Here is a 12951-nt window from a genome sequence, read left to right as displayed (position 1 = left end):
TAGCCACTATACCCCCAGTTTTGGAGCAAAGGAAATCATAGGACTGAACCAAATGATAGGTAGTGACGTGGAGAGGAAAGAGAACAGGAAGAGGAGTCTCTCATGTCCGCAAGAGGAAAGAAAGCCTTAAGGGCAGCCACCAGGCAAGAGGGGCGAGCCCTGGATCATGGCTGCTCAGGAGGGGGCCATGGGCGGTCCCGACAGCAACATCTAGAATGGAGTGCTCTTGAGGAGCAACATCTGGCTCTAGATGGTTCTCTGCCACCACGTGCACATGTGATCTTATGCTCTTGGACAAACCGGGTGGCCATGGGAGGCAGATACTGTCAGTAGTCAGAATGACTGGGTTCCAGTCCGACCTTGTGCCAATGACTTCACCTCCCTAGAGAGCCAGGTTCCTTGTCTACAAAATGAGGATCTTACTAGAACCTACATCATGGAGTCATGTGAGGATTGAGATCATCCATAGAGAACATTTATCAGAGTAGCTGGCCTATTTTCAGAGTGAAATAATATTGGCTATTATTGTTATTGGTTTTACTAGGACTGTCTCTCCAACCATATAATGACAGAGGAAACCAGCAAATTTACAAGGCCTCCTACAGATTAAAAAAAAAAAAAAAAGATTCTGTTTTCACACTTTTGTTTCCATTTATGTCCTGAGATGGGAGTGTGTAGAGTGCATACAGGTAAGCCAGTTTTCTTACGCAAGAAGGAGGAAAGCAAAAAAGGTGGACTGGTACGCAGAGATGCAAATGAGTGCATGACCACGTGCTTTCAGTAAGAGACAAACTGTACTTTAAAAGTAAGACAGGATCCTACCTCCTCCCATTCCACTTCAAGCAAGAAAAGCCCTAGAAGCAGTTTTTTCATATGTTATGTGGCTCAGACTGGCTGAGGGAAAATCTGGAAACAAAACAAAACAAAACAAAACAAAACAAAAAACAGGGGTTCTTTGTTTAACACGCTGGCTGGGCTGGCGTTCACGGACTCCCATCTTCCTTAGAGCTCACAGCCCTGGTTTCCTCGCTTTCTGCTGTTAAACTCCACACCTGCTTCATAATTAACTAACCTTCATGCTCCCATGTCACATGCTGCAAGTTTTCCCCAGGTTCAAGACTAAGGGCACTATTGTACTTTGTTACCTTTCAGTGGCAGGAACATCCAGATCTTTCAAAATTTGAGTTCATCTCAGTTTTGGCTGCACTCATATAGACGTTTTCAATATTTTTAAATGTTTTATTTATTTTTGAAAGAGAGAGAGACTGTATGAGCGGGGGAGGGGCAGGAGGGAGAGAGACAGCATCTGAAGCAGGCTCCAGGCTCGGCGCGGTCAGCACAGAGCCTGATGCGGGGCTCAAACTCATGAAACCGCGACATCATGACCTGAGCCAAAGTTGGATGCTTTACCGACTGAGCCACCCAGACGCCCCCCATACAGACATTTTCAAAGTTGAGGTAACAGATCAAACGTTTCTTTCTTCTCTCTTTCTTTTTCTCCGCCCAGCCCCTCAAGCTGGACTCAAGAGGTGTCACTACCCCCTTCCATAAAGTTTGTATTATGAGCCAGCCTTTGTGAACCCAGGCGTTTCAGGCTTCAGAGGGAAACAAGTTTAACATTTAATCCCAAAGGAGCAAGGGGGAATTTAGAATAAGATAAGGAGTACCAGAAGGCAAAGAGAAAGTCATAGAGGCAGAAGAATGACAGGCAAAGGAAAGGGTAGCTGTCAAATCCAGGATGTAAGAACATGAGACTCTTTGCCAAGTTCTTTACAGAGAGCTCCTTTCTTTTGCTCCAGTGTGTTCGTCAGATACAGCAGGCAAGCAGCAGCCTGTGCCTCCACTGCCTGCGGAGAGCTGGTGCTAACAGAAGCCCAGAGTGGTGGTTTCGCTTACATAATTCCAGCATGACTCTCCTAAGCCTCTGGACTCCAGAAGCTGCCCACAGAAGAGAAACAGAATGATGTCTCCATTAAGGTTTGCCCAGGAAACATTTGCAACTTCTTTATAATCAAGACTAAGTTACCGGTATAACTCTGAAATAATGTTTGCCTTGGGACAGCTGACTACATCCATTGTTTTCCTAACAGGCTATAAGACCGCCGGGAAATGCATCAGGTAGTAAAGAGATAATATGCAGTTTTGTGAAATTACTCTATATGAGATCTTGAGTTTTAAAGATTGTGTTTGGTAAGTTATTTACATTTTTAGTTTCAAAGTGAGGTGGCTGAGTAAAGATCCAAAGTGAAATGATTTTTGCTCTCTCCCAACTTACAGCCACGAATCTAGAGCTATGTTTTCTACACAACCTGTGAATCTCCTTGCTCCTCAGTACCTGAGGAGCATAGCAAAAGTGACAGGGGCACCTGGGTGGCTCAGTCTCTTGAGTGTTCAACTCTTGATTTCATCTCAGGTCATGATCTCGCAGTCTTGGGATCAAGCTCCAAGTTGGACTCCTCACTGACCTTGGAGCTTGCTTAAGATACTCTCTCTCTCCCTCCCTCTGCTCCCCCCCCCCCACCCCCAGCACGTGTGCTCTCTCTCTTTCTCAAAAAACAAAAAAAGTTACAGAGTGGGTGACTTCTTTTAATGTACTCAATTGAATATAGTGATGATCATGTATTTTTTTCTTAAAAATTTTTAACGTTTATTTTTGAAAGAGAGACAGACAGACAGAATGTGAGTGGGAGAGGGGCAGAGAAAGAGGGAAACAGAATCCAAAGCAGCTCCAGCTCTGAGCTCTCAGCACAGAGCTTGACACTGGGTTCTAACCCACAAGCTGTGAGATCATGACCTGAGCCGAAGTCGGACGCTTAACTAACTGAGCCACCTAGGTGCCCCTCATGTATGTGTTTTCTAACCCTTCTGTTATCTCGTTTATGACAAAAACAACTAAAATGATATGGTTAGTGATGAAGATATTTATGTATAGACAATCTTATAAATTAGTGTGGGTCTTTCAACATGACTGATAATTAGCATGACATGGTAATAATAATAATAATAGTCATAGCTATCAATAGTTATGTTTAAAGTACTATGTACCAGGCACTGTACTAAGACCTTCAAATATATTACTAATTTATCTTCACGATAGCTTTCTAAGATGATTATATCACTTAAAAATGAGAAAACCAGGGCACAAAAAGATGCACCAGGGGTGCCTGGCTGGCTCAGTTGGTGGAGCCTTTGACTCTTGATCTTGGGGTTGTAAATTTGAGCCCCACATTGGGTGTAGAGATTACTTAAAATAAAATCTTGAAAAGAAAAGAAAGATGCACTGAGAAGAGCACTGACTGAACATTCTGGGGCCTGGGTTTCAGTCCCATGTATTCCTTAGTTGGCATGAGTTTGGGGCAAGTCATAACTTCTCCAGAGTTCATTTTCTTTCCTGTTTTGTGGGCAGAAAAGAAAGAGAAGCATTCAATTATTGCTTACTTATTCTGGATCAGGCACCAGGATAAGATTTTACATGCATTATTCCATTTAATCCTCACAGTGGTCAAATGGAGTCAGTGCTGTAATCTCCATTATAGAGATAAGGAAACTGATACCTACAAAGGTTGAGCAACTGAACGGGCTCTCAAGCCTGAGAATTGGAATCTGAATCTAGGTCTGTATGTCTCCAGATCCCATGCTCTTAACCCCTCTGACCTTTCTAGCCTTAGTATCTTTGGACTCGTTGTTTCCTCTGCCGGCAATACTCTTCTTCCAGATTTCCCTAAGGCTGGCTCAGTCCCATCCTTCAGGTAGTAACTCAGTCAGGTTTGGAAAGAGGTTTGCAGAGGCTTTTGTAAAGGGCTGTTGCACTGCATAACTTCAGAGGGCACTGTTTGCATAGACTGTAACTGTAACTGGTGCCTCACTGGAACGGAGTAACATGGTTTTTACGGACTACATCGTTGGAATCCTAGTCATTTCCCATCACCCCATCTGGTTTCAGTTAATTCTTAGCACTTACCCTTATCTAAAATGAACTAGTTTCTTTTTTTCCTTTAATTTTTTTTAATGTTTATTTGTTTTTGACAGAGAGAGAGAAACAGAACAGGAGCCGGGGAGGGGCAGAGAGAAAGGGGAGACACAGAATCCAAAGCAGGCTCCAGGCTCTGAGCTGTCAGCACAGAGCCCGACGCGGGGCTTGAACTCACAGACAGCGAGATCATGACACGAGCCAAAGTCAGATGCTCAACCGACTGAGCCACCCAGGTGCCCCCAAAATGAACTATTTTCTTTATGTAACTTACTTATTGTCTGTGGCTCCCAAGAATATGTAAACTTCGTATGGATGAGGACCTGTCTTATTTATAGTTGTTCGACAAAGACTTAGAGACAGACTCATAGTAGGTGCTTAATAATTATTTGTTGGATGTTCTTAAGTATGTCTTACAAACTTCCAATAATCCTTGCTTCATCAGAATCACAGAGTTGTTAAAGGATAAAAAGTTTCAAGACATCCGGGCATCATGAAGACACTGATATAGTAAGTTAGGATTACAAACTACTAATTGCATTTTCTGTCCTTTAAATTTATTTATGAGCTTTGCAGCAAATTCAGACTCTCATTGTCATTGACCAAATAGGCATTTATTTGACAAAAATTACGTCTCTGAATATCAAGTGTTGGAGAAGGTATTGACAACACATATCACTTTGATATTTTGGATGGGAGTGTACATCTGTTCACCACTTCGGGAACTAGTTAGATGTGATCTGGTAAAGTCAGCACTCACGTTTCCCATGACTAAGCAGTTCTTCTCCCAAGTAAATACCTAAGATAAACTCCTTCACTTATTCCCAGGAGATGGTGGAAGAATGTTCACAACAGCCCCATTAGTGATGATGACGACGGCAGTGGAAACAAACCAAATGCCTAACGACAAGAAAATAGACAACTTGTGCCCTAGAAATTTATGAAGCTGTGAAAAACGAATTAATTATGACCACACACAAAAAAATCTAGAAGAATCTTAGTAATATAATCCTGAATGAAAACATGTAAATCTCAGAATATTGTATAAAACTTGACGCTCTTTTAATAAAGTTCATTAAAAAAAATCTTAACAATTATCAAGAACAAAAGAATGGTAAACTCAACACTCACCACTGTGGTTACCTTGAGTAAGGGCAAGTGGGGGACATGGTTGTGAAGGAAGATACAGTTAAATGTAAGTTATTGTCAGTGTTCTGGTTCTTGGGTCAGATGGTGGTTTCTGGCACATGAAACCATCTGCTTGAAAACCATGATTTCATATCCCCCACCCCTCCATGGAGAGAACACTTTTAGGAGGCAGGCCTAAAAGTGACTCAAAGGATGGATTCAAGGTCATACCTACTCAGTTTTGTAGACCCAGGGCCTATATTCAGTGTTTAATAAAACATAGTTTCAGCAAGATTCCTGGAAGGAAGGAAGGAAGGAAGGAAGGAAGGAAGGAATACACGAGAGAAAAATGTAAAGTTCTTTTGGTTAATATTGAGTGCAATCCAAATAATCACTTACCCTCATATTTTACCCTGCCCTTACACATACTGAATTATGTAATCCATTTCCTAATTAGTTGAAAATAGAAAAAGAACTAACATTCTCCCAGAGTAGTAAATAACTATATAACATTTTTCCATATAGACTATTCCATAATACTCAGCAATACCAGGATGAAATACCAGGCAGAAAATGATTCCAAATCGAATACAGTACGGAAAAAGCTTTTTAATGCACTTTTTCAGGCAAAAGAGCTTCAGAAAACATCCATCATTAAGTAGTGTTACAAATGGCACTTTTGGCTACATTAGAGAAGTAGATATGAGTCCCATGTGTTTTCTCTGATAGGTTACTAGTAGAGCAACTTTATAATGCAACCCTGTCTTAGGATAGAAAGTGGCTAATTTGTGCTAAAAGACAGGAAATGCTATAAACATAAAGTCATTGTTTTAAAAATTTAACATTTATTTCACTCTATACAATCTATTTTCATATTTCAATTTTAAGTATTCTGCTATAATTCTTAAGAAAGGAAAACATAAATTCAACCTAATTTAAAAATAAACATATATATTAAGTACATATATTAATGCATTTAACAATATCATAGGTAACTTTGATGATGAATTTCATTTTGGTACGCTGTAGATTTGTCCTTTTGGTGTTGAACTGAGGAAAAGCATATGACACCTGAAATCCTACCATAAATGGCTAAAACAATGGTATCAATGGACTCTAACCAGTTGGCAAAACTGAAACATTCCAGAGTTATGCTGATCAAAAATGAAACAGGATTAATACTCAACAGGAGAGAATAGTTAATGTCAGTTTAAAATGGGTCTTGAAAGTAGGTTATTGTCACAAATATTTGAAAAGAGTATTTGGAAATGTGAGACTCCACTTTGAACTGAAAGCAATGATTTTTAGTTGCTAATTGCCACCACCCCAGTGCATTCACCTTTTATAAGATGATATGAAGCTGACTGCATCTCATCTACTCAAACATGGATATCTTCTTCCTGTCACCCATCATTACTCAACTAGTCCCCCTATCAGTTTATGCAATTATTTATCAGAGATTAATAATAAAACACCACACAACAGGACCAACCCAAAAGGCAACTGCATTTTTCTCTCTACAGCAGAAATAACAAACATGGCTTTGAAATTTGCACTGATAGCACATATTATGCTAATGAGGAAACAAAAAAGATTTCCACCTCCATCACAGAAACATGAACACATTACACAAACACCTGAAAAATCAAAGTGTTTTCTCTGGGAACAAAGAAAGCCATTTCAGGGATTCTCAGTGAGTGAAACCACACACACTGATAAACACACACACACACACACACACACACACACACACACAGGAAATAAAAGCTCTTAGAAATATTGTTTACTGTTAATTTAGAATAATTCTTGGTGTTATATTCAGGAATGAAGTTCCTAAATTTTAAAGCAATTCATCTGTTAAAATATCACACAAAATACTTTTTTTAATGATACGATTTAACAACCCAAGGCCTGAGTCAGTTAAAATGTATGCCCTTCACCTTCATGGGTACATGGTGCCCCTTGCATTTTATGAATACCCCAGAGCCAAAGGCCTAGCTTCGCCATACTTGCATCCACCACAGAAAGCTATCTTGTAAAGGACATGTCATGGGAGGGCAGAAGACTGATGTGTAGCCCAGGCTCCAGCCTCAACAAGCCTCATGAGTTGGGCGTGGCCCCTGATCATTCCATACTGCAGTTTCCCCATCAGCAGAAGATTAAACTGCTGTCCGTGGCTCCGTGAGGCACTATCATTTCAGGATTTTCCAACTTTGAAGTTTTCATTAGGCACTGGGCTTTCTTTACGACTTTCTATCAAACTTCTACCCAGTGTTTGGTCAGTTATTTGCGTCTCGCCTTTCAATAACTAGGTAACTTCTTAGGTCCTTTATTCCATGAATGGGGAGTGCCTACTCTTGGTGGATTAAAAGTAGCCACAAATTCTCTGCAGCTCCTCCCATTAAAGGTAGATCTATTTCCCACCTCTTGACTCGGAGCTAGTTTTGCGAACGTGCTTTGACCAACAACATGCTACAGGAGTAACACTGTGACTTTCCAGGCGAGTCCACAAAAGGTCCCACAGTTTTCATTTTCACCTTCTTTGAACTCATGAGGCCTAATGTGGAAGGCTGGGCAGCTGTGGGGAAAGGCCACACGGGGTAGAATGGAGGCACCTCAGCCAGCTGCAAGACACATGCGCTGGGCCATCCCAGACCACAAACGTTTGTGGGAACCCAACCAGCACCACACTGAGTAATGGCTGGCCGTCCCAGCAGAGCTCTGCCCAAACTGCCAATCCACAGGATCATGAGCACATAGAGTGTTATAAGTCATGTTTGCGGGTGGTTTGTTGGGCAGCGTGGATAGCTGATACACTACTGTGTCACAAACTGGGCTAGGTGAAGGGAACATTCTGCAGATACTCAGAGTGCAGTTAGGGAGACAGACACATGATGGACCACCTCAAAGCAAATACCAATGCTGTAATTAGAGGGTGTTGATGCATAAGGGTCCATGGGAATTTAGAGAAGGGGAGTCAATCCCAGAACTACAGAGTGGGCAAAGGTTTCTCAGAGAAGATAATATCTAAGGGGGGTTAATTAGACAGATTTTCCCAGGCAAAGAAGGTGAAATAATATTTCAGAGAGGAGAAATTGTGCAAAGGCTGGAGGGAGCTAACTAGTGCCCCTACAGGAATGGGATTATTCACTTTAATCACATTGTAAGGATGTCAAAAATGGGCTGAAGAACAGCTAGGGTAAAGCTCTCTTGGCCTTCGGTTGAATTATCCGTCATTTGGCCTTTAAACTGAAGGCTATGAGAGCCAAAGGGAGAAATAGTTCCTCCCTTTCTTTCCTTCTCTCCTTCCCTCAGTATTCATTTGCCCAAAGATATCAATAACACTCTCCGAATCAAAGAAAGTCTACCTGCAGGAAGGAAGCTGTGTGGAAGACAGACAGGCAGATGCTTCTCTGGTGCTTACACTGGTTGAAGGGAAGGGATGGTGTATGCCAGGGCCTGAGATGATGCACACTGGGACATGAGTACAAAGTACAGACAGCTGGCAAGAAGAAGCCATTCTTCCTCTTTTGTCGCTTAACGAACCCCTGGTCACAGAAAGCGTTTAAGACTCATCTTTTAAAGATGTTCTAAAAACTTTTAAAGCTGAACCATAAGGTCTCCCATTTATTAGCTGTGTGGCCTTAGGTACATGACTAAGCTGTCTATGAGTCCTTTCCTCAGATGTAAAATGGAGAAAATGACGATATTGACCTCACAGGTCAGGAGGAATAAGTGACGTATAGTTTTAGCACAGCACTGGATACAAAAGAAGCCCACAACATTAGGTCCCTAAATGGGGAGACGCTCGGGGAGGGACGGTAACACGGGCGTTAGCATTGAATAAGCCCACGTTTGAATCTTACGAGTTCTTGCAGCTGTGTGAACATAGAAACTGTTTTTAAGTTTGCTCAGACTTAGTTTCCACACTTGAAAAATGAGGGTGATAATACCTATCTTGCAGGGTTTGATGAAGATTCAAAGAGATCACATATGTTAAGTGCCGTAGCACAAAGCCTGGCATACGGTATAAACACACATACACACACACAGACGATACTAGTTCCCAAACGTAGATCGACGGGACTATTGTTAGACCTTTTATGTTACTTCAAAATCCTGCTCTCTGACTAACGCTACAGATCAGAAAAGGTGGATTACCGGAAACATATATATGTAACATCTTTAGCATGGCATGTCCATCCTACCAGTACCAATACGTTATGATAACCTATCACAAAAAGAATGGCCGAGGTACAGCATTCGTACTTTATTTTGTGAATACATGATAAGAAAGAAACCTGGTTGTTCAGAAGGGAATTTTGCGTTCCCTGACTACCTAATTTGGCACTTTGAGGAATTTCCTCTACACACCAAATCCCCAAATGCATTCTTTTCTAAAACAAAAGAAGAAATGTGCGTATATACAGTGAGTTGAAAAATTACAATGCAAGACGATGTTTGGGTGAAAAATAATCCCACCAAATAAGCAAGACATGTTATGTCCCTAGAATATGTCATGCTAGAAAGCTAGTAAAAATTCAGGCCAATGAAGCAATTTAATTTCAAGTTTTATCACATATGGGCCAAGTCCTAGAACACTTCACTTAAAAAGGGACAACTTCAAAGTGAAATCTTGCCAGAGGCTTGATATGTATATATACAAATTCCTCTGTTTTGACATTCAACATATTCTGGATTAACTCTAGAAGGCTTCTGTAGCTGATTGACAGAACAAAATTATTTAGAGTCAGAAAGAAGTCAGAGCACAAAATTGTAAGTATTATCTCCCTATTTCACCCATATTATCACGTGGTTTTTGTTTTCTAACTAATGCCATAATTGAGATCATATGTTACAAGTTGATACTAAAGGCAGGAATTAAGAAAAAGCCATTTTTTCAAAGGCTTTTAAGCACTTGAATGCTTTAGAACCTTCTTCAAAATGCTAGTTAACAGGTAATATTCCTTTGGATGCTGCATTATTTGAAGGTTGGTGAGATTCAGATCCTTTAATAAACAGTTCCATAATCATTTTGGTAAGAGAACCATTTAAAATCTGTAATAACTACTCTATTGATTCCTAGGAGGGGATTTTAGCACATTGCTATTTTGGCCAGAGAAGCATTTCAACAACTTTCTGCAAACTAAGATTAAAAAAACAACAGGTGAGACCAACACATGGAAATCAAGTAAGGCATTTCTACTATGTAAGAAAATTCCATTTCTCAATGTTTTTCTATACTGACATAAATTGTTTTGTTTTGTTTTGTTTTGTTTTAAAGATGATCTACCTGGTTCTTCCACATTCAAACAGTGTACGAAACTCAAATCAAGATGTGTATGTATGGTGAAAAAATTTGTGTGTCCAAAACCATCCATTTGTATGGAAGTCTTGTCATTGCATTGCTTTGTGTTGTCCTGGCTTTGATCATCCTCAGGCCACTTAAGGGCCAGGAGGTCCACCTGCTCAGCATTCTAACTCTTCCATGACTTCCATGACGATCGTCCGAGGACCCGTCAGAATCAGATTGCTCACCGTCCGGTAGTCTACATGCAGCACATTGAGCCCATTTACAGAGACAACAAACTGACAGACCTAAAGGAAAGACAAAGAAAAAGTATCTATTATAGCTCCTGGTTTTTCATAGACCTCTAATAAAGGCACTGTGTATCTCTAATATCTAACCTCTCTTAAAATACCCAACCTTACCCAGCTGGCAACAACAATTTCCAAGAATCTATACTTTTTCTGGAAGGCAGGATAATAGAAAAAAGCATTTGGCTTAGTGTTTTACAAAATTAGGTTTAAATCCTAACTTAGCAACTTACTAGCTTAAGCTAGGTATTTAAATTTCTGAGCTTTGTTTCCCTCAACTCTAAACTAGGGATTAATAATAATAATAATAATAATAATGCCTACCTTATAAGATTGTTGTAAGAATTAAATGAAGCAAAGGACATTAAGCTTGTATCGCAGTGCTCTGAACCAACGGAGTATGCAATATGCTTTTACAGCCAGTGTTTATGGCTGCTATTCATTTGGGCTCGATATTTAGGGAGACCCTATGGCCCACTATTCCCAAGATAGTCCTCTTTTACACCAACTGCTCCTGCATGATTATGTTTTTTTTTAATTTTTTTTTTTCAACGTTTATTTATTTTTGGGACAGAGAGAGACAGAGCATGAACGGGGAGGGGCAGAGAGAGAGGGAGACACAGAATCCGAAACAGGCTCCAGGCTCCGAGCCATCAGCCCAGAGCCCGACGCGGGGCTCGAACTCACGGACCGCGAGATCGTGACCTGGCTGAAGTCGGACGCTTAACCGACTGCGCCACCCAGGCGCCCCTGATTATGTTTTTTTAATGTTTTATTTATTTTTGAGAGAGAGAGTGTGCAAGCAGGGGAGGGGCAGAGAGAGAGGGGACAGAGGATCTAAAGCAGGCTCTGCGCTGAAATCACAAACTATGAGATCATGACCTGAGCCAAAGTCGTATGCTCAACTGACTGAGCCACCTAGGTGCCCCCTGCATGAATATTAATAATGCCTCCTGGGGCGCCTGGGTGGCTCAGTCGGTTAAGGGTCCGACTTCAGCTCAGGTCATGATCTCGCGGGCCGAGAGTTCGAGCCCCGCTTCGGGCTCTGTGCTGACAGCTCAGAGCCTGGAGCTTGTTTCAGATTCTGTGTCTCCCTCTCTCTCTGACTCTACCCCGTTCATGTTCTGTCTCTTTCTGTCTCAAAAATAAATAAATGTTAAAAAAAAATTAAAAAAAAAGATTTTAATAATGCCTCCTTTCACTTGCCAAGGTGCCCCATTGAGATGCTAAATTCCACACATTACCCTGTTTCCCATCCTTGTGAAAGTGGATGAGACCAACAAAGATCAACTTTTACACTCAGTATTAGTTAACCTGTGATAGGAGACAGAATTCTAATAAAAAGCATCATTCAGTAATGAGAGGCCTCTCTGGATATGTCGTAGTGAGCTTGATAGTGATCCACAGGCACAGCCTCAAATGGAGGTACTTCTCTTGAGGTTAGTGGTGACATCAGATGCTGGGCATTATGGTATATCTGTTGTGTGCCTGAAGAGGCAGACATTGGACATATGAGCACTCCAACAGAAAAATGGACACACAGATCTCCAGCTGTCAGTGATAAGTACATCTAATTAGCAAAACTGAATCCAACAGAATATAAGTCCATATGGTACCCGGTATACAGTAGATACGATATCCCCAGTCCTCAAAGAGGTCTATGTCCTCATCCCTAGAACCTGTGCATAGTTTACACGGCAATGGGGAGTCAGGGCTACAGATAGAACGGGTTGCTAATCAGCTGATTTTAACATCAGGAGATTATCCTGAGTTATTCAGGTGGGCCCAAGGTAACCACAAGGTTCTTTATGAGAGGGAGACATGAAAGTCAAAGGCACAAGAGAAGCAAGAAGTTGGAGAGAAAAGAGGAAGGGGCCAGGAGCCAAGGAATGCAAGTGGCCTCTATTAGCTGAAAAAGGCAAGGCAGTGGCTTCTCCCCTTTGAAGCCGCAGAAGGAATGCAGACCTGTGACACCTGTAGACTGCTGCCTCCAGAACTAAGGCAATAAAATTTCTTTGTTTTATGCTGCCAAGTTTGTGTTAATTTGTTACAGCAGCAATAGGAAACCAATGTAGTAACTTTATAAATATTCACTGTTGAATGAATTGAATGTATAAATGCATTAAGCAAAAAAGCACAATTTTTCTTGAGTCTGAAGGACTTCTTGCTTCTTATAAATTATCACCTCACTGACTGGGAAAATAAGAAAATAAAAAGGAGGAAAGAAGGGAGAGAAGGTGAGGAGAGGGAAAGGA

The 12951-nt window shown here is 41.1% G+C and overlaps 1 protein-coding gene and 1 long non-coding RNA gene across 2 annotated transcripts in view; one reads left to right on the top strand and one right to left on the bottom strand.

Moving 5' to 3' along the window:
- Positions 1 to 1351: 1351 nt before the first annotated feature.
- On the top strand, positions 1352 to 10286 carry LOC122495758. Its single transcript, XR_006300559.1, has 2 exons — positions 1352 to 1977; positions 10185 to 10286. It is a non-coding gene; the product is annotated as an uncharacterized LOC122495758 (long non-coding RNA).
- Positions 5688 to 12951, bottom strand: part of DEPTOR (DEP domain containing MTOR interacting protein) — a 138960-nt gene continuing 131696 nt past the window's right edge. Inside the window, exon 9 of the mRNA XM_043601665.1 lies at positions 5688 to 10696. Within this exon, the coding sequence (XP_043457600.1) occupies positions 10568 to 10696 (129 nt within the window). The 3' untranslated portion in view covers positions 5688 to 10567. The remainder of the gene's footprint in view (positions 10697 to 12951) is intronic.

This window comes from Prionailurus bengalensis, chromosome F2 (assembly GCF_016509475.1).
Source record: "Prionailurus bengalensis isolate Pbe53 chromosome F2, Fcat_Pben_1.1_paternal_pri, whole genome shotgun sequence".
Classification (NCBI taxonomy): Eukaryota; Metazoa; Chordata; class Mammalia; order Carnivora; family Felidae; genus Prionailurus; species Prionailurus bengalensis.
This window is presented reverse-complemented; position numbering and strand designations above follow the sequence as displayed.